This window comes from Salvelinus fontinalis, chromosome 31 (assembly GCF_029448725.1).
Source record: "Salvelinus fontinalis isolate EN_2023a chromosome 31, ASM2944872v1, whole genome shotgun sequence".
Taxonomy (NCBI): Eukaryota; Metazoa; Chordata; class Actinopteri; order Salmoniformes; family Salmonidae; genus Salvelinus; species Salvelinus fontinalis.
The window spans coordinates 4,734,245-4,756,744 of record NC_074695.1 but is presented as its reverse complement, the minus strand read 5'-3'; the positions used below and the strand labels follow the sequence as shown (position 1 = coordinate 4,756,744).

The 22,500-nt window shown below is 45.4% G+C and overlaps 1 protein-coding gene across 1 annotated transcript in view; it reads right to left on the bottom strand.

Annotated features, from left to right (window-relative positions):
- The window catches only part of LOC129829442 (uncharacterized), a 25,575-nt gene extending 15,497 nt beyond the window's left edge, over nucleotides 1–10,078 (bottom strand). Inside the window, exon 1 of the mRNA XM_055891136.1 lies at nucleotides 9,867–10,078. Within this exon, the coding sequence (XP_055747111.1) occupies nucleotides 9,867–9,965 (99 nt within the window). The 5' untranslated portion in view covers nucleotides 9,966–10,078. The remainder of the gene's footprint in view (nucleotides 1–9,866) is intronic.
- Nucleotides 10,079–22,500: the final 12,422 nt, after the last annotated feature.

Genomic DNA, 22,500 nt, shown 5'->3' with positions numbered 1-22,500 from the left:
CAGGGTGTAGTAACCTAGTGTAGTAACCTAGTGCTGTAACCAGCGTGTAGTAACCTAGTGTTGTAACCAGGGTGTAGTAACCTAGTGCTGTAACCAGGGTGTAGTAACCAGGGTGTAGTAACCTAGTGCTGTAACCAGGGTGTAGTAACCTAGTGTTGTAACCAGGGTGTAGTAACCTAGTGTTGTAACCAGGGTGTAGTAACCTAGTGTTGTAACCAGGGTGTAGTAACCAGGGTGTTGTAACCAGGGTGTAGTAACCTAGTGTTGTAACCAGGGTGTAGTAACCTAGTGTTGTAACCAGGGTGTAGTAACCTAGTGTTGTAACCAGGGTGTTGTAACCAGGGTGTAGTAACCTAGTGCTGTAACCAGGGTGTAGTAACCTAGTGTTGTAACCAGGGTGTAGTAACCAGGGTGTTGTAACCAGGGTGTAGTAACCTAGTGTTGTAACCAGGGTGTTGTAACCAGGGTGTAGTAACCTAGTGCTGTAACCAGGGTGTTGTAACCTAGTGTTGTAACCTAGTGTTGTAACCTAGTGTAGTAACCTAGTGTTGTAACCTAGTGTTGTAACCTAGTGCTGTAACCAGGGTGTAGTAACCTAGTGTTGTAACCAGGGTGTAGTAACCTAGTGTTGTAACCTAGTGTTGTAACCTAGTGATGTAACCAGGGTGTAGTAACCTAGTGCTGTAACCTAGTGCTGTAAGCAGGGTGTAGTAACCTAGTGTTGTAACCAGGGTGTAGTAACCTAGTGATGTAACCAGGGTGTAGTAACCTAGTGTAGTAACCTAGTGTAGTAACCTAGTGCTGTAACCAGGGTGTAGTAACCTAGTGTTGTAACCAGGGTGTAGTAACCAGGGTGTTGTAACCAGGGTGTAGTAACCTAGTGTTGTAACCAGGGTGTTGTAACCAGGGTGTAGTAACCTAGTGCTGTAACCAGGGTGTTGTAACCTAGTGTTGTAACCTAGTGTAGTAACCTAGTGTTGTAACCTAGTGTAGTAACCTAGTGTTGTAACCTAGTGTTGTAACCTAGTGCTGTAACCAGGGTGTAGTAACCTAGTGTTGTAACCAGGGTGTAGTAACCTAGTGTTGTAACCTAGTGTTGTAACCTAGTGATGTAACCAGGGTGTAGTAACCTAGTGCTGTAACCTAGTGCTGTAACCAGGGTGTAGTAACCTAGTGTTGTAACCAGGGTGTAGTAACCTAGTGATGTAACCAGGGTGTAGTAACCTAGTGTTGTAACCTAGTGATGTAACCAGGGTGTAGTAACCTAGTTATGTAACCTAGTTATGTAACCTAGTGTTGTAACCTAGTGTTGTAACCTAGTGTTGTAACCAGGGTGTAGTAACCTAGTGCTGTAACCAGGGTGTAGTAACCTAGTGTTGTAACCTAGTTTTGTAACCTAGTGTAGTAACCTAGTGTAGTAACCAGGGTGTAGTAACCTAGTGTTGTAACCAGGGTGTAGTAACCTAGCGTAGTAACCAGGGTGTAGTAACCTAGTGCTGTAACCAGGGTGTAGTAACCTAGTGTTGTAACCTAGTGTTGTAACCTAGTGATGTAACCAGGGTGTAGTAACCTAGTGCTGTAACCAGGGTGTAGTAACCTAGTGTTGTAACCAGGGTGTAGTAACCTAGTGTTGTAACCAGGGTGTAGTAACCTAGTGTTGTAACCAGGGTGTAGTAACCTAGGGCTGTAACCAGGGTGTAGTAACCTAGTGATGTAACCAGGGTGTAGTAACCTAGTGTTGTAACCAGGGTGTAGTAACCTAGTGCTGTAACCAGGGTGTAGTAACCTAGTGATGTAACCAGGGTGTAGTAACCTAGTGTTGTAACCAGGGTGTAGTAACCTAGTGTAGTAACCTAGTGTTGTAACCAGGGTGTAGTAACCTAGTGTTGTAACCAGGGTGTAGTAACCTAGTGATGTAACCAGGGTGTAGTAACCTAGTGATGTAACCAGGGTGTAGTAACCTAGTTATGTAACCTAGTTATGTAACCTAGTGTTGTAACCTAGTGTTGTAACCAGGGTGTAGTAACCTAGTGCTGTAACCAGGGTGTAGTAACCAGGGTTTAGTAACCTAGTGTTGTAACCTAGTGTTGTAACCAGGGTTTAGTAACCTAGTGTTGTAACCAGGGTGTAGTAACCTAGTGATGTAACCAGGGTGTTGTAACCAGGGTGTAGTAACCTAGTGATGTAACCTAGTGTTGTAACCAGGGTGTTGTAACCTAGTGTTGTAACCAGGGTGTAGTAACCTAGTGCTGTAACCAGGGTGTAGTAACCTAGTGTTGTAACCAGGGTGTAGTAACCTAGTGTTGTAACCAGGGTGTAGTAACCTAGTGATGTAACCAGGGTGTGGTAACCTAGTGATGTAACCAGGGTGTAGTAACCTAGTGTTGTAACTAGGGTGTTGTAACCTAGTGCTGTAACCAGGGTGTAGTAACCTAGTGTTGTAACCAGGGTGTAGTAACCTAGTGTTGTAACCAGGGTGTAGTAACCTAGTGCTGTAACCAGGGTGTAGTAACCTAGTGCTGTAACCAGGGTGTAGTAACCTAGTGTTGTAACCAGGGTGTAGTAACCTAGTGTTGTAACCAGGGTGTAGTAACCTAGTGCTGTAACCAGGGTGTAGTAACCTAGTGTTGTAACCAGGGTGTAGTAACCTAGTGTTGTAACCAGGGTGTAGTAACCTAGTGCTGTAACCAGGGTGTAGTAACCTAGTGCTGTAACCAGGGTGTAGGAACCTAGTGATGTAACCAGGGTGTAGTAACCTAGTGTTGTAACCAGGGTGTAGTAACCTAGTGTTGTAACCAGGGTGTAGTAACCAGGGTGTTGTAACCTAGTGTTGTAACCAGGGTGTAGTAACCTAGTGTTGTAACCAGGGTGTAGTAACCTAGTGTTGTAACCAGGGTGTAGTAACCTAGTGTTGTAACCAGGGTGTAGTAACCTAGTGTTGTAACCAGGGTGTAGTAACCAGGGTGTAGTAACCAGGGTGTTGTAACCTAGTGATGTAACCAGGGTGTAGTAACCTAGTGTTGTAACCAGGGTGTAGTAACCTAGCGTTGTAACCAGGGTGCTGTAACCACGGTGTAGTAACCTTGTGTTGTAACCAGGGTGTTGTAACCTAGTGTTGTAACCTAGTGCTGTAACCAGGGTGTAGTAACCTAGTGTTGTAACCAGGGTGTAGTAACCTAGTGTTGTAACCAGGGTGTAGTAACCTAGTGTTGTAACCAGGGTGTAGTAACCTAGTGTTGTAACCAGGGTGTAGTAACCAGGGTGTAGTAACCAGGGTGTTGTAACCTAGTGATGTAACCAGGGTGTAGTAACCTAGTGTTGTAACCAGGGTGTAGTAACCTAGCGTTGTAACCAGGGTGTTGTAACCAGGGTGTAGTAACCTAGTGCTGTAACCAGGGTGTAGTAACCTAGTGTTGTAACCAGGGTGTTGTAACCTAGTGTTGTAACCTAGTGCTGTAACCAGGGTGTAGTAACCTAGTGTTGTAACCAGGGTGTAGTAACCAGGGTGTAGTAACCTAGTGTTGTAACCTAGTGTTGTAACCAGGGTGTAGTAACCTAGTGTTGTAACCAGGGTGTTGTAACCTAGTGTTGTAACCTAGTGCTGTAACCAGGGTGTAGTAACCAGGGTGTAGTAACCTAGTGTAGTAACCTAGTGCTGTAACCAGCGTGTAGTAACCTAGTGTTGTAACCAGGGTGTAGTAACCTAGTGCTGTAACCAGGGTGTAGTAACCAGGGTGTAGTAACCTAGTGCTGTAACCAGGGTGTAGTAACCTAGTGTTGTAACCAGGGTGTAGTAACCTAGTGTTGTAACCAGGGTGTAGTAACCTAGTGTTGTAACCAGGGTGTAGTAACCAGGGTGTTGTAACCAGGGTGTAGTAACCTAGTGTTGTAACCAGGGTGTAGTAACCTAGTGTTGTAACCAGGGTGTAGTAACCTAGTGTTGTAACCAGGGTGTTGTAACCAGGGTGTAGTAACCTAGTGCTGTAACCAGGGTGTAGTAACCTAGTGTTGTAACCAGGGTGTAGTAACCAGGGTGTTGTAACCAGGGTGTAGTAACCTAGTGTTGTAACCAGGGTGTTGTAACCAGGGTGTAGTAACCTAGTGCTGTAACCAGGGTGTTGTAACCTAGTGTTGTAACCTAGTGTAGTAACCTAGTGTTGTAACCTAGTGTAGTAACCTAGTGTTGTAACCTAGTGTTGTAACCTAGTGCTGTAACCAGGGTGTAGTAACCTAGTGTTGTAACCAGGGTGTAGTAACCTAGTGTTGTAACCTAGTGTTGTAACCTAGTGATGTAACCAGGGTGTAGTAACCTAGTGCTGTAACCTAGTGCTGTAACCAGGGTGTAGTAACCTAGTGTTGTAACCAGGGTGTAGTAACCTAGTGATGTAACCAGGGTGTAGTAACCTAGTGTAGTAACCTAGTGTAGTAACCTAGTGCTGTAACCAGGGTGTAGTAACCTAGTGTTGTAACCAGGGTGTAGTAACCAGGGTGTTGTAACCAGGGTGTAGTAACCTAGTGTTGTAACCAGGGTGTTGTAACCAGGGTGTAGTAACCTAGTGCTGTAACCAGGGTGTTGTAACCTAGTGTTGTAACCTAGTGTAGTAACCTAGTGTTGTAACCTAGTGTAGTAACCTAGTGTTGTAACCTAGTGTTGTAACCTAGTGCTGTAACCAGGGTGTAGTAACCTAGTGTTGTAACCAGGGTGTAGTAACCTAGTGTTGTAACCTAGTGTTGTAACCTAGTGATGTAACCAGGGTGTAGTAACCTAGTGCTGTAACCTAGTGCTGTAACCAGGGTGTAGTAACCTAGTGTTGTAACCAGGGTGTAGTAACCTATTGATGTAACCAGGGTGTAGTAACCTAGTGTTGTAACCTAGTGTTGTAACCTAGTGATGTAACCAGGGTGTAGTAACCTAGTTATGTAACCTAGTTATGTAACCTAGTGTTGTAACCTAGTGTTGTAACCAGGGTGTAGTAACCTAGTGCTGTAACCAGGGTGTAGTAACCTAGTGTTGTAACCTAGTGTTGTAACCTAGTGTAGTAACCTAGTGTAGTAACCAGGGTGTAGTAACCTAGTGTTGTAACCAGGGTGTAGTAACCTAGCGTAGTAACCAGGGTGTAGTAACCTAGTGCTGTAACCAGGGTGTAGTAACCTAGTGTTGTAACCTAGTGTTGTAACCTAGTGATGTAACCAGGGTGTAGTAACCTAGTGCTGTAACCTAGTGTTGTAACCTAGTGCTGTAACCAGGGTGTAGTAACCTAGTGCTGTAACCAGGGTGTAGTAACCTAGTGCTGTAACCAGGGTGTAGTAACCTAGTGTTGTAACCAGGGTGTAGTAACCTAGTGTTGTAACCAGGGTGTAGTAACCTAGGGCTGTAACCAGGGTGTAATAACCTAGTGATGTAACCAGGGTGTAGTAACCTAGTGTTGTAACCAGGGTGTAGTAACCTAGTGCTGTAACCAGGGTGTAGTAACCTAGTGATGTAACCAGGGTGTAGTAACCTAGTGTTGTAACCAGGGTGTAGTAACCTAGTGTAGTAACCTAGTGTTGTAACCAGGGTGTAGTAACCTAGTGTTGTAACCAGGGTGTAGTAACCTAGTGATGTAACCAGGGTGTAGTAACCTAGTTATGTAACCTAGTTATGTAACCTGGTGTTGTAACCTAGTGTTGTAACCAGGGTGTAGTAACCTAGTGCTGTAACCAGGGTGTAGTAACCAGGGTGTAGTAACCTAGTGTTGTAACCTAGTGTTGTAACCAGGGTGTAGTAACCTAGTGTTGTAACCAGGGTGTAGTAACCTAGTGATGTAACCAGGGTGTTGTAACCAGGGTGTAGTAACCTAGTGATGTAACCTAGTGTTGTAACCAGGGTGTTGTAACCTAGTGTTGTAACCAGGGTGTAGTAACCTAGTGCTGTAACCAGGGTGTAGTAACCTAGTGTTGTAACCAGGGTGTAGTAACCTAGTGTTGTAACCAGGGTGTAGTAACCTAGTGATGTAACCAGGGTGTGGTAACCTAGTGATGTAACCAGGGTGTAGTAACCTAGTGTTGTAACTAGGGTGTTGTAACCTAGTGCTGTAACCAGGGTGTAGTAACCTAGTGCTGTAACCAGGGTGTAGTAACCTAGTGTTGTAACCAGGGTGTAGTAACCTAGTGTTGTAACCAGGGTGTAGTAACCTAGTTATGTAACCTAGTGTTGTAACCTAGTGTTGTAACCTAGTGTTGTAACCAGGGTGTAGTAACCTAGTGTTGTAACCAGGGTGTAGTAACCTAGTGATGTAACCAGGGTGTTGTAACCTAGTGATGTAACCAGGGTGTAGTAACCTAGTGATGTAACCAGGGTGTAGTAACCTAGTGATGTAACCAGGGTGTAGTAACCTAGTGTTGTAACCAGGGTGTAGTAACCTAGTGTTTTAACCTAGTGTTGTAACCAGGGTGTAGTAACCTAGTGTTGTAACATAGTGCTGTAACCAGGGTGTAGTAACCTAGTGCTGTAACCAGGGTGTAGTAACCTAGTGTTGTAACCAGGGTGTAGTAACCTAGTGTTGTAACCTAGTGCTGTAACCAGGGTGTAGTAACCTAGTGTTGTAACCAGGGTGTAGTAACCTAGTGTTGTAACCTAGTGTAGTAACCAGGGTGTAGTAACCTAGTGTTGTAACCTAGTGCTGTAACCAGGGTGTAGTAACCTAGTGCTGTAACCAGGGTGTAGTAACCTAGTGTTGTAACCAGGGTGTAGTAACCAGGGTGTAGTAACCAGGGTGTAGTAACCTAGTGCTGTAACCAGGGTGTAGTAACCTAGTGTTGTAACCAGGGTGTAGTAACCTAGTGTTGTAACCAGGGTGTAGTAACCTAGTGTAGTAACCTAGTGTTGTAACCAGGGTGTAGTAACCAGGGTGTTGTAACCAGGGTGTAGTAACCAGGGTGTAGTAACCAGGGTGTAGTAACCTAGTGTTGTAACCAGGGTGTAGTAACCTAGTGTTGTAACCAGGGTGTAGTAACCTAGTGTTGTAACCAGGGTGTAGTAACCTAGTGCTGTAACCAGGGTGTAGTAACCAGGGTGTTGTAACCAGGGTGTTGTAACCAGGGTGTAGTAACCAGGGTGTAGTAACCAGGGTGTAGTAACCTAGTGTTGTAACCAGGATGTAGTAACCTAGTGTTGTAACCTAGTGTTGTAACCTAGTGTTGTAACCAGGGTGTAGTAACCTAGTGTAGTAACCAGGGTGTTGTAACCAGGGTGTAGTAACCAGGGTGTAGTAACCAGGGTGTAGTAACCTAGTGTTGTAACCAGGGTGTAGTAACCAGGGTGTAGTAACCAGGGTGTAGTAACCAGGGTGTAGTAACCTAGTGTAGTAACCAGGGTGTAGTAACCAGGGTGTAGTAACCTAGTGTAGTAACTAGGGTGTAGTAACCAGGGTGTAGTAACCAGGGTGTAGTAACCAGGGTGTAGTAACCTAGTGTTGTAACCAGGGTGTAGTAACCAGGGTGTAGTAACCAGGGTGTAGTAACCAGGGTGTAGTAACCAGGGTGTAGTAACCTAGTGTTGTAACCAGGGTGTAGTAACCAGGGTGTAGTAACCAGGGTGTAGTAACCAGGGTGTAGTAACCTAGTGTAGTAACCAGGGTGTAGTAACCAGGGTGTAGTAACCAGGGTGTAGTAACCTAGTGTAGTAACCAGGGTGTAGTAACCAGGGTGTAGTAACCAGGGTGTAGTAACCAGGGTGTAGTAACCAGGGTGTAGTAACCTAGTGTTGTAACCTAGTGCTGTAACCAGGGTGTAGTAACCTAGTGTTGTAACCAGGGTGTAGTAACCAGGGTGTAGTAACCAGGGTGTAGTAACCTAGTGCTGTAACCAGGGTGTAGTAACCAGGGTGTAGTAACCAGGGTGTAGTAACCAGGGTGTAGTAACCAGGGTGTAGTAACCTAGTGCTGTAACCAGGGTGTAGTAACCAGGGTGTAGTAACCAGGGTGTAGTAACCAGGGTGTAGTAACCAGGGTGTAGTAACCAGGGTGTAGTAACCTAGTGTTGTAACCAGGGTGTAGTAACCAGGGTGTAGTAACCAGGGTGTAGTAACCAGGGTGTAGTAACCTAGTGTTGTAACCTAGTGTTGTAACCAGGGTGTAGTAACCAGGGTGTAGTAACCAGGGTGTAGTAACCAGGGTGTAGTAACCAGGGTGTAGTAACCAGGGTGTAGTAACCTAGTGTTGTAACCAGGGTGTAGTAACCAGGGTGTAGTAACCAGGGTGTAGTAACCTAGTGTTGTAACCAGGGTGTAGTAACCTAGTGTTGTAACCAGGGTGTAGTAACCAGGGTGTAGTAACCAGGGTGTAGTAACCTAGTGTTGTAACCAGGGTGTAGTAACCAGGGTGTAGTAACCAGGGTGTAGTAACCAGGGTGTAGTAACCAGGGTGTAGTAACCAGGGTGTAGTAACCTAGTGCTGTAACCAGGGTGTTGTAACCTAGTGTTGTAACCAGGGTGTAGTAACCTAGTGATGTAAACAGTAGATGCAAGTTAACAAGTGTATATCCACCTTTTGCAGAAAAATGCATGGGAAGTATAGGGAGCGTTCTTTTTCACGGCGATTAGAGTTTCCCCACCATTTTATATGTTTCACCTCTACTATCACTGGCTGTGCTCCTCATGCAGACACACAGACACACGGACACACAGACACACAGACACACAGACACACAGACACACAGACACACAGACACACAGACACACAGACACACAGACACACGGACTGGGTTCTGTACCGCAACAGCAGAGGTAATGTCAGTGACGCACAGTTCCTGTCCAACATTCATCTCGTCTCTAACGTCCACCTCCGCCATCTCCCCCCTCCTCCTCCATCCCCCTATCTATCCCTCCACCCCCCCCTCTCCTCCTCCATCCCCTATCTCTCCCTCCCTCCATCCCCACTCTACCCCCCCCTCTCCTCCTCCATCCCCACTCTACCCCCCCCTCTCCTCCTCCATCCCCACTCTACCCCCCCTCTCCTCCTCCATCCCCCTATCTCTCCCTCCATCCCCACTCTACCCCCCCCTCTCCTCCTCCATCCCCACTCCACCCCCCCCTCTCCTCCTCCATCCCCACTCCACCCCCCCCACTCCACCCCCCCCTCTCCTCCTCCATCCCCCTCTCCCTCCCTCCCTCCATCCCCACTCCACCCCCCCTCTCCTCCTCCATCCCCCCGCCATCCCTCCCTCCATCCCCACTCCACCCCCCCCTCTCCTCCTCCATCCCCCCCGCCATCCCTCCCCCCTCCTTATCTCTCCTCCACAGATAGATATTACCCAGGGCGGCAGGGTAGCCTAGTGGTTAGAGTGTAGGGGCGGCAGGGTAGCCTAGTGGTTAGAGCGCTGGACTAGTAACCGAAAGGTTGCAAGATCGAATCCCTCGAGCTGACAAAGTACAAATCTGTTCTTCTGCCTCTGAACAAGACAGTTAACCCACTGTTCCTAGACCATCATTGAAAATAACAATTTGTTCTTAACTGACTTTTCTAGTTAAATAAAGGTTAAAAAAATATACTATAGGCAACAGACAGATACTATAGACTACAACAGACATCTACTATAGACAACAGATACTACAGGCAACAGGTAGATGGTGTATGTATGTTACCAAGGTGAGCTCTGTATTCCTGTATAAGTCAAATGAGGCAGAAATACCCAGCTTCAACATGCTGACTCATCATTACTCACATACAGGGAAAATCAAGGATCAAAATTGTACAGAAACAATATAGCCCATTTGTAGGTACATTTCTGTTATTTTTGTGTGTGTGTTCATGAGATGCTGTGTTCACGAGATGCTGTGTTCATGAGATGCTGGTACGTGTCTCTGCCTGTTTTGCATCTATCTTTACCTTAGCGTCCAGCGGCAGCGCCGGAAGAAGGAGGAGGGCCAGGGAGAGAGACAGCAGGAGGAGCACAGAGCTGGAGTTAGCAGTCAGAAGGCCCGACATCCTTCAGGAGAGATGAGGCTGCCCCAACGAAGAGAAGACAAACAATGACTATCATCCAGAGGAGCCAGAGAGGGAGAGATGAAAACAGGAAGGAGGGAGGAAAGGAGGGAGGAGCTAAGCATCCAGAGAGAAGGGAGGGGGACATGGGAGAAGACAGGAGGGAGGGAAGGAGGGAGGAGCTAAGCATCCAGAGAGAAGGGAGGGGGACATGGGAGAAGACAGGAGGGAGGGAAGGAGGGAGGAGCTAAGCATCCAGAGAGAAGGGAGGGGGACATGGGAGAAGACAGGAGGGAGGGAAGGAGGGATATAAGAGAGGGAAGGGAGGAGAGAAGAAGAGAGAGGGGAGATGAGTGCCCTGGTAAAGACGTTGTGAGGAAACGAATGTCAAAATGTCCGAAGATGCACTGACCTTGAATATCAGACTGTTATTATAATGTACGAATGACATTTTGTGTCAAATCGCCGATTGGCAACCCATCCCTTGTGGGATTAATTGACACATAAACAAACATTACAATAATTCACTATGGTAATTGGTAATTATATAATCATTCTTCCTCCAGGGTTCTCTGCATTGCGCATAAAGAGTGTAAATAATCAATGCATAACGGCAAATAAGGTTATCCCAACAAAATGTTTATCTCTAGAGCAGTAAAATAATACACAAACATACAGTTGAAGCCGTAAGTTTACATACACCTTAGCCAAATACATTGGAACTCAGTTTTTCACAATTCCTGACATTTAATCAGAGTAAAAAATTCCCTGTCTAAGGTCAGTTAGGATCATCACTTTAATTTAAGAATGTGAAATGTCAGAATAATAGTAGAGAGAATTATTTAATTCAGCTTTAATTTCTTTCATCACATTCCCAGTGGGTCAGAAGTTTACATACACTCAATTAGTATTTGGTAGCATTGCCTTTAAATTGTGTAACTTGGGTCAAACGTTTCGGGTAGCCTTCCACAAGCTTTCCACAATAAGTTGGGTGAATTTTGGCCCATTCCTCCTGACAGAGCTGGTGTAACAGTCAGGTTTGTAGGCCTCCTTGCTCTCACACGCTTTTTCAGTTCTGCCCACACATTTTCTATTGTACTGAAGTCAGGGCTTTGGGATGGCCACTCCAATACCTTGACTTTGTTGTCCTTAAGCCATTTTGCCTCAACTTTGGAAGTATGCTTGGGGTCATTGTCCATTTGGAAGACCCATTTTCGACCAAGCTTTAACTTCCTGACTGATGTCTTGAGATGTTGCTTCAATATATCCACATAATTTTCTTGCCTCATGATGCCATCTATTTTGTGAAGTGCACCAGTCCCTCCTGCAGCAAAGCACCCCCACAACATGATGCTGCTACCCCCGTGCTTCACGGTTGGGATGGGGTTCTTCGGCTTGCAAGCCTGCTCCTTTAGTGTCCTAAAAATCGCTGAAGCTGGAGACTTACATTTCCCTCACTAACTTTAAACATCAGCTATCTGAGCAGCTAACCGATCGCTGCAGCTGTACATAGCCCATCTGTAAATAGCCCACCCAATCTACCTACCTCATCCCCATATTGTTGTCATTTACTTTGCTGCTCTTTTGCACACCAGTATCACTACTTACACACCATTATCTGCTCATCTATCACTCCAGTGTTAATTGTAATTACTTTGCTACTATGGCCTATTTTTTTGCCATACCACCTCATGCCATTTGCACACACTGTATATAGACTTACTTTCCCCCCCTATTGTGTTATTGACTGTACACTTGTTTATTCCATGTGTAACTCTGTATTGTTGTTTCTGTCGCACTGCTTTGATTTATCTTGGCCAGGTCGCAGTTGTAAATGAGAACTTGTTCTCAACTAGCCTACCTGGTTAAATAAAGGTTAAATAAAATAAATTAAAACTGTATATATACACTGCTCAAAAAAATAAAGGGAACACTTAAACAACACAATGTAACTCCAAGTCAATCACACTTCTGTGAAATCAAACTGTCCACTTAGGAAGCAACACTGATTGACAATAAATTTCACAAGCTGTTGTGCAAATGGAATAGACAAAAGGTGGAAATTATAGGCAATTAGCAAGACACCCCCGAAAACAGGAGTGATTCTGCAGGTGGTGACCACAGACCACTTCTCAGTTCCTATGCTTCCTGGCTGATGTTTTGGTCACTTTTGAATACTAGCGGTGCTTTCACTCTAGTGGTAGCATGAGACGGAGTCTACAACCCACACAAGTGGCTCAGGTAGTGCAGTTCATCCAGGATGGCACATCAATGCGAACTGTGGCAAAAAGGTTTGCTGTGTCTGTCAGCGTAGTGTCCAGAGCATGGAGGCGCTACCAGGAGACAGGCCAGTACATCAGGAGACGTGGAGGAGGCCGTAGGAGGGCAACAACCCAGCAGCAGGACCGCTACCTCCGCCTTTGTGCAAGGAGGTGCACTGCCAGAGCCCTGCAAAATGACCTCCAGCAGGCCAATAATGTGCATTTAGAAAGAAAGGGTCCAGATTGTCTAGCCCGGCTGATTTGTAGGGGTCCAGATTTTGCAACTTTCAGAACATCAGCTGACTGGATTTGGGAGAAGGAGAAATGGGGAAGGATTGGGCAAGTTGCTGTGGGGGGTGCAGTGCTGTTGACCGGGGTAGGAGTAGCCAGGTGGAAAGCATGGCCAGCCCCGAGAGTCAAAATGTTTATTTTACACAACGTTTTCACCAAACAGTAAACATCTTACAAGATGAGCTTCAATTTGGTCTGTGTTTGACCTATAGCTACATGGGGGGTATGACATTAATCCTTAGGTTGGTAGAAACAAATATAACATATTGACAATGTTATCTGATGATGTACCGTCCGGTTCCAGGATACCCCGGCCAGGTCGATTAGAAAGGCCTGCTCGCTGAAGTGTTTCAGGGAGCGTTTGACGGTGATGAGTGGAGGTCGTTTGACCGCTGACCCATTACGGATGCAGGCAATGAGGCAGTGATCGCTGAGATCTTGGTTGAAAAGTATCTGGAGCATCAGTATTTGTGGGTTCGATTACAGGTTCAAAATGGCAAGAAGGATTAAGGATTAGAACCTTTTTTCAATTTTCGTCCAAAATGACACACCCAAATCTAACTGCCTGTAGCTCAGGACCTGAAGCAAGGATATGTGTCTTCTTGGTACCATTTGAAAGGAAACACGTTAGCCCGTGGAATGGTCCCGAAGAAGTTAATAATACTCTCTGTCCCCTCTAACAATACTCCCCGTCCCATCTAGCAATACTCTCTGTCCCCTCTAACAATACTCCCCGTCCCATCTAGCAATACTCTCTGTCCCCTCTAACAATACTCTCTGTCTCCTCTAACAATACTCTGTCCCCTCTAACAATACTCCCCGTCCCATCTAGCAATACTCTCTGTCCCCTCTAACAATACTCCCCGTCCCATCTAGCAATACTCTCTGTCCCCTCTAACAATACTCTCTGTCTCCTCTAACAATACTCTGTCCCCTCTAACAATACTCTCTGTCTCTTCTAACAATACTCCCCGGCCCATCTGACAATACTCTCTGTCCCCTCTAGCAATACTCTCTGTCTCCTCTAACAATACTCCCCGTCCCATCTAACAATACTCTCTGTCCCCTCTAACAATACTCTCTGTATCCTCTAACAATACTCCCCGTCTCATCAACAATACTCTCTGTCTCCTCTAGCAATACGCCCCGTCCCCTCTAACAATACTCTCTGTCTCCTCTAACAATACACCCCATCCCCTCTAACAATACTCTCTGTCCCCTCTAACAATACTCTCTGTCTCCTCTAACAATACTCCCCGTCCCCTCTAACAATACGCCCCGTCCCTTCTAACAATACTTTGTCCCCCTCTAACAATACTCTCCGTCTCCTCTAACAATACTCCCCGTCCCCTCTAACAATACTCCCCGCCCCCCTCTAACAATACTCCCCGCCCCCTATAACAATACTCTGTGTCTCCTCTAACAATACTCCCCCATCTCCTCTAACAATACTCCCCCATCTCCTCTAACAATACTCCCCCATCCCCTCTAATGATGCTCCCCCATCCCCTCTAACGATACTCCCCCATCTCCTCTAACAGTACTCCCCCATATCCTCTAACAATACTCCCTGTCCCCTCTAACAATACTCTCTGTCTCCTCTAACAATACTCCCCGACCCATCTGACAATACTCTCTGTCCCCTCTAACAATACTCTCTGTCTCCTCTAACAATACTCCCCGTCTCATCTAACAATACTCTCTGTCCCCTCTAACAATACTCTCTGTCTCCTCTAACAATACTCCCTGTCTCATCTAACAATACTCTCTGTCTCCTCTAACAATACTCTCTGTCTCCTCTAACAATACACCCCGTCCCCTCTAACAATACTCTCTGTCCCCTCTAACAATACTCTCTGTCCCCTCTAACAATACTCTCTGTCTCCTCTAACAATACGCCCCGTCCCCTCTAACAATACTTTGTCCCCCTCTAACAATACTCTCCGTCTCCTCTAACAATACTCCCCGTCCCCTCTAACAATACTCCCCGCCCCCATCTAACAATACTCCCCGTCCCCTATAACAATACTCTGTGTCTCCTCTAACAATACTCCCCCATCTCCTCTAACAATACTCCCCCATCTCCTCTAACAATACTCCCCCATCTCCTCTAACAGTACTCCCCCATATCCTCTAACAATACTGCCCGTCTCATCTAACAATACTCCCCCATCCCCTCTAACAATACTCTCCCATCCCCTCTAACAATACTCTCCCATCCCCTCTAACAATACTCCCCATCTCCTCTAATAGTACATCTCCTCAGCCGATACTCCCCCATCTCCTCGAACAATACTCCCCCATCCCCTCGAACAATACTCCGTCGTCTCGTCTAACAATACTCCCACATCGTCTCTGGCAATACTCCCCCCATATCCTCTGGCAATACTCCACCATCTCCTCTAACAATACTACCCGTCTCCTCTAACAATACTCCCCCATCTCCTCTAACAATACTCTCTGTCTCCTCTAACAATACTCCCCGTCCCCTCTAACAATACTTTGTCCCCTCTATTAATACTCTCCGTCTCCTCTAGCAATACACCCCGCCCCCGTAACAATACTCCCCGCCCCTCTAACAATACGCTCCGTCTCCTCTAACAATACTCTATGTCTCCTCTAACAATACTCCCCCATCTCCTCTAACAATACTCCCCCATCTCCTCTAACGATACTCCCCCATCTCATCTAACGATACTCCCCCATCTCCTCTAACAATACTCTGTCTCCTCTAACAATACTCCCCCATCCCCTCTAACGATGCTCCCCCATCCCCTCTAACGATACTCCCCCATCTCCTTTAACAGCACTCCCCCATATCCTCTAACAATACTGCCCGTCTCATCTAACAATACTCCCCCATCCCCTCTAACAATACTCTCCCATCCCCTCTAACAATACTCCCCATCTCCTCTAATAGTACATCTCCTCAAACAATACTCCCCCATCTCCTCGAACAATACTCCCCCATCTCCTCTAACGATACTCGCCCATCCCCTCTAACAATACTCCCCCATCTCATCGAACAATACTCCGTCGTCTCGTCTAACAATACTCCCACGTCGCCTCTGGCAATACTCCCCCCATATCCTCTAGCAATACTCCACCATTTCCTCTAACAATACTACCCGTCTCCTCTAACAATACTCCCCCATCTCCTCTGGTAGTACTACATCTCCTCAAACAATACTCCGCCATCTCCTCTAGCAATACTCCCCCATAATACACCATATCTCCTCTAATAATACTCTCCCTCTCCTCTAATAATACTCTCCGTCTCCTCTAATACTCCCCACCTCTAATAATACTCTCCACCTCCTCTAATAATACCTGCCAATACTCTAATACTCTTCACCTCTCCTCTAATACTCTCTGCCTCCTCTAACAATAATATCCTTCTCTAATAATACTATTCGCCTCCTCTAACACTCCCCACTTCCTATATTAATACTCCCCGCCTCCCCTGGTAGTACTCTCCACCTCCTCTAACAATGCTATCCACCTCCTCTATCAATACTCTCCACCTCCTCTAATAATAATCTCCACCTCCTCTAATAATACTCTCCTTCTCATCTGATGCTCTCCGCCTCCTCTAATACTCTACACCTCCTCTAATAATGCCCCCCGTCTCCTCTAATAATACTCTCCTCCTCCTCGAATAATACTCTCCTTCTCCAATACTATCCACCTCCTCTAACAATACTCTCCTTATCCAATACGCTCCACCTCCTCTAATAATACTATCCACATCCTCTAATAATACTCCCCATCTCCTCTAACAGTACTCCCCCATATCCTCTAACAATACTGCCCGTCTCATCTAACAATACTCCCCCATCTCCTCTAACGATACTCCCCCATCTCATCTAACGATACTCCCCCATCTCCTCTAACAATACTCTGTCTCCTCTAACAATACTCCCCCATCCCCTCTAACGATGCTCCCCCATCCCCTCTAACGATACTCAACCATCTCCTCTAACAGTACTCCCCCATATCCTCTAACAATACTGCCCGTCTCATCTAACAATACTCCCCCATCCCCTCTAACAATACTCTCCCATCCCCTCTAACAATACTCCCCATCTCCTCTAATAGTACATCTCCTCGAACAATACTCGCCCATCCCCTCTAACAATACTCCCCCATCTCCTCTAACGATACTCGCCCATCCCCTCTAACAATACTCCCCCATCTCATCGAACAATACTCCGTCGTCTCGTCTAACAATACTCCCACATCGCCTCTGGCAATACTCCCCTCCCCCATATCCTCTAGCAATACTCCACCGTCTCCTCTAACAATACTACCCGTCTCCTCTAACAATACTCCCCCATCTCCTCTGATAGTACTACATCTCCTCAAACAATACTCCGCCATCTCCTCTAACAATACTCCCCCATCTCATCTAGCAATACTCACCCATAATACACCATATCTCCTCTAATAATACTCTCTGTCTCCTCTAATACTCCCCACCTCTAAAAATACTCTCCACCTCCTCTAATAATACCTGCCAATACTCTAATACTCTTCACCTCCTCTGATAATACTCTTCACCTCTCCTCTAATACTCTCTGCCTCCTCTAACAATAATATCCTTCTCTAATAATACTATTCGCCTCCTCTAACACTCCCCACTTCCTATATTAATACTCCCCGCCTCCCCTGGTAGTACTCTCCACCTCCTCTAACAATGCTATCCACCTCCTCTATCAATACTCTCCACCTCCTCTAATAATAATCTCCACCTCCTCTAATAATACTCTCCACCTCCTCTAACAATGCTATCCACCTTCTCTATCAATACTCTCCACCTCCTCTAATAATAATCTCCACCTCCTCTAATAATACTCTCCACCTCCTCTAATAATACTATCCACCTCCTCTAGTAATACTATTCACCTCCTCTAGTAATACTATTCACCTCCTCTAATAATACTCTCCGCCTCCTCTAATAATACTCTCCGCCTCCTCTAATAATACTATCCGCCTCCTCTAATAATACTATTCGCCTCCTCTAATAATACTATTCACCTCCTCTAATAATACTATCCACCTCCTCTAATAATACTATTCACCTCCTCTAATAATACTATTCACCTCCTCTAATAATACTATTCACCTCCTCTAATAATACTATTCACCTCCTCTAATAATACTATTCACCTCCTCTAAAAATACTCTCTTCTATCTACTGTTCTTGTTTTCCTTCCATTTGCTTAACTTCTCCTCGTGGAATTAGATAGAAAGATGAGATACTAGCTGTGTCCGTATGGTGTCTCTGACAGCATGGGCAGCACCATTCAGGCCATCTCCATTTTAAAGTAGGCAATTACAATTTCTTCTTGTGTGTTTGAAAAAAAAAGATTAAACCGTGTCTCATTTTTCTGAATTGTAATGTATTGTTCCTAAACTGTACACTTGACATGTTTAAATCTATTATCCCGTATAAATAGATACATGAATTGAATGAAATGGCCACTGACAGGCTCACTAAACACACGGGGTAATACGGTCATTACGGAACGTCACATTTCTGACAGAAAATCAAGCACAAAAACCACTCGGGGAAAGATCATTCTAAATATTATTACAATTTCAAACCATAACGGCACATTAAAAAAACATTTAAAGAGGCAGACAAAACATATTTTATTATAAGAGCTACAATGATTCAGTTTCCATAACAAAAGCAAAGTATTACATTATAAAATGTATTGGTGGCATTAGATGCATGTGCTTTAGAGATAGAGAAAGTAAAGAACATGGAAAAATAAAAACTATAATAACACAATTGAACAGTCGTAAGATATGAATGCTCAGAAACTTCATATTGCATTATAACATATTGCTTAGAGGTTTGAGGGTGATACGTACAACCAATAAATATAAATACAACAAGGCGACAGTAAACATGTCGTCCCCCACAAATGATGCAGCGCGGGCAATCCACTTGTTCAAACTTTGGAATTTCAGTTGATTACTATAGCGCCTATCAGTGTAGTTTTTTGGGCCTATCAGTGTAGTTTTTTGGGGCCTATCAGTGTGGTTTCTTGGCGCCTATCAGTGTGGTTTTTGGGGCCTATCAGTGTGGTTTTTGGGGCCTATCAGTGTGGTTTTTGGGGGCCTATCAGTGTGGTTTTTGGGGGCCTATCGGTGTAGTTTTTTGGGGCCTATCAGTGTAGTTTTTGGGGGCCTATCAGTGTGGTTTTTGGGGGCCTATCAGTGTGGTTCTTGGGGGCCTATCAGTGTAGTTTTTGGGGGCCTATCTGTGGTTTTTTGGGGCCTATCAGTGTAGTTTTTGGGGCCTATCAGTGTAGTTTTTGGGGGCCTATCAGTGTAGTTTTTGGGGGCCTATCAGTGTGGTTTTGGGGGGCCTATCAGTGTAGTTTTTGGGGCCTATCAGTGTAGTTTTTGGGGGCCTATCAGTGTAGTTTTTGGGGGCCTATCAGTGTAGTTTTTGGGGGCCTATCAGTGTAGTTTTTGGGGGCCTATCAGTGTAGTTTTTGGGGGCCTATCAGTGTAGTTTTGGGGGGCCTATCAGTGTAGTTTTTGGGGGCCTGTCAATGTAGTTTTTTGAGGGCATATCAGTGTAGTTTTTGGGGCCTATCAGTGTAGTTTCTTGGGGCCTATCAGTGTAGTCTTTTGGGGCCTATCAGTGTAGTTTCTTGGGGGCCTGTCAGTGTAGTTTTTTGGGGCCTATCAGTGTAGTTTTTTGGGGCCTATCAGTGTAGTTTCTTGGGGCCTATCAGTGTAGTTTCTTGGGGCCTATCAGTGTAGTTTCTTGGGGCCTATCAGTGTAGTTTTTTGGGGCCTATCAGTGTAGTTTCTTGGGGCCTATCAGTGTAGTTTCTTGGGGCCTATCAGTGTAGTTTCTTGGGTCCTATCAGTGTAGTTTCTTGGCGCCTATCAGTGTAGTTTTTGGGGGGCCTGTCAGTGTAGTTTTTTGGGGCCTATCAGTGTAGTTTCTTGGGGCCTATCAGTGTAGTTTCTTGGGGCCTATCAGTGTAGTTTTTTGGGGCCTATCAGTGTAGTTTTTGGGGGCCTATCAGTGTAGTTTCTTGGGGCCTATCAGTGTAGTTTCTTAGGGCCTATCAGTGTAGTTTCTTGGGGCCTATCAGTGTAGTTTCTTGGGGCCTATCAGTGTAGTTTCTTGGGGCCTATCAGTGTAGTTTCTTGGGGCCTATCAGTGTAGTTTCTTGGGGCCTATCAGTGTAGTTTTTTGGGGCCTATCAGTGTAGTTTTTTGGGGCCTATCAGTGTAGTTTCTTGGGGGCCTATCAGTGTAGTTTTTTGGGGCCTATCAGTGTAGTTTCTTAGGGCCTATCAGTGTAGTTTCTTGGGGCCTATCAGTGTAGTTTCTTGGGGCCTATCAGTGTAGTTTCTTGGGGCCTGTCAGTGTAGTCTTTTGGGGCCTATCAGTGTAGTTTCTTGCGGCCTATCAGTGTAGTTTTTTGGGGCCTATCAGTGTCGTTATTTAAACGCTGGATCTCTATGGCAAGACGCATCACTCATCACGCATCATATCTCAGCCAATCAGAGGTGGCTGAGATATTACGCGTGACAAATGTACGAACGGACAGAGACAGATCCAGCCCACCTCTGATTTCATCGTAGGGGACAATAATGTGCTAGCCCTCCACCGAGAAAATATAAGAAAGAAATAAGGCAAAGAAAAAGGACAGAGCCCTCCACACAACCTCTCCAATCAGAGCCCTCCACACAACCTCTCCAATCAGAGCCCTCCACACAACCTCTCCAATCAGAGCACTCCACACAACCTCTCCAATCAGTGTCCTCCACATAACCTCTCCAATCAGAGCCCTCCACACAACCTCTCCAATCAGAGCCCTCCACACAACCTCTCCAATCAGAGCACTCCACACAACCTCTCCAATCAGAGCCCTCCACATAACCTCTCCAATCAGTCTTGCAAGAAAGACAGCTTGGTGAGTAAGTTCTGTCTCGTATGACTGTTGGGTGTATTACTAACCACGATCAAAAAACGCCACAGAAAACATGTAGCCCCCCCACGAACGATACAGGGCCCCACCTTGGGCCAATCAGTCTTATTTTATAAATGCCGGGTCTCTATGGCAAGACGCATCATTCCCCCAAGTTTCGTCAAAATCGGGACAGTGGTGCCTGAGATATAGCGTGGGTTAGCTAGACTCATTTCCCTTGGTACGTGTGCCACATTTCTGCACTCGGAGTCAAACAGATCAAGAGATATAAACATGTGTCTGTTATAGCGCCACCGTGTGGTCGATACTAAATGTTCTTTTATATGTTGAGTCTTGACAGTGTTTGCAAAATGTGTACCAAATTGAGTTTCAATACGAATATCCTTGACTGATTTACATGCATTTATGTGCCAGACCACGCCCACATTAATGTTTATTGGTCAATAGCGTCCATGTTGTTTTAGGTACTAGTCTGGAAAATACTGTGTTAAGAGACTTTTGTCCATAGATGCTACATACCAAGTTTCATGCAGATCGGTCATTCGGTGCCAGAAGCAATGTCGTTTTAAGTGTGCTTCATAAAATTCAAAATACACCAAAGTGAAGTGACCCAAATCAAACAGCTGAGAGGTATTGTAAGAATCAATACTTTAAAAGGTTGGATTCTGAATTATTTATGAACGTCAAAAGATGAAAATAAGATCCGCGGCAACTGAGGACAGCTAAATGAAGGACAGTGAGGACAGCTAAATGAAGGACAGTGAGGACAGCTAAATGAAGGACAGTGAGGACAGCTAAATGAAGGACAGTGAGGACAGCTAAATGAAGGACAGTGAGGACAGCTAAATGAAGGACAGTGAGGACAGCTAAATGAAGGACAGTGAGGACAGCTAAATGAAGGACAGTGAGGACAGCTAAATGAACCACAGTGAGGACAGCTAAATGAACCACAGTGAGGACAGCTAAATGAAGGACAGTGAGGACAGCTAAATGAACCACAGTGAGGACAGCTAAATGAAGGACAATGAGGACAGCTAAATGAAGGACAGTGAGGACAGCTAAATGAACCACAGTGAGGACAGCTAAATGAACCACAGTGAGGACAGCTAAATGAACCACAGTGAGGACAGCTAAATGAAGGACAGTGAGGACAGCTAAATGAAGGACAGTGAGGACAGCTAAATGAGGACAGTGAGGACAGTTAAATGAACCACAGTGAGGACAGCTAAATGAAGAACAGTGAGGACAGCTAAATGAGGACAGTGAGGACAGCTAAATGAAGGACAGTGAGGACAGCTAAATGAAGGACAGTGAGGACAGCTAAATGAAGGACAGTGAGGACAGCTAAATGAAGGACAGTGAGGACAGCTAAATGAAGGACAGTGAGGACAGCTAAATGAAGGACAGCGAGGACAGCTAAATGAAGGACAGTGAGGACAGCTAAATGAAGGACAGTGAGGACAGCTAAATGAAGGACAGTGAGGACAGCTAAATGAAGGACAGTGAGGACAGCTAAATGAAGGACAGTGAGGACAGCTAAATGAAGGACAGTGAGGACAGCTAAATGAACCACAGTGAGGACAGCTAAATGAACCACAGTGAGGACAGCTAAATGAACCACAGTGAGGACAGCTAAATGAAGGACAGTGAGGACAGCTAAATGAGGACAGTGAGGACAGCTAAATGAAGGACAGTGAGGACAGCTAAAAGAACCACAGTGAGGACAGCTAAATGAAGGACAGTGAGGACAGCTAAATGAAGGACAGTGAGGACACCTAAATGAAGGACACTGAGGACAGCTAAATGAAGGACAGTGAGGACAGCTAAAAGAACCACAGTGAGGACAGCTAAATGAAGGACAGTGAGGACAGCTAAATGAAGGACAGTGAGGACACCTAAATGAAGGACACTGAGGACAGCTAAATGAAGGACAGTGAGGACAGCTAAATGAAGGACAGTGAGGACAGCTAAATGAACCACAGTGAGGACAGCTAAATGAAGGACAGTGAGGACAGCTAAA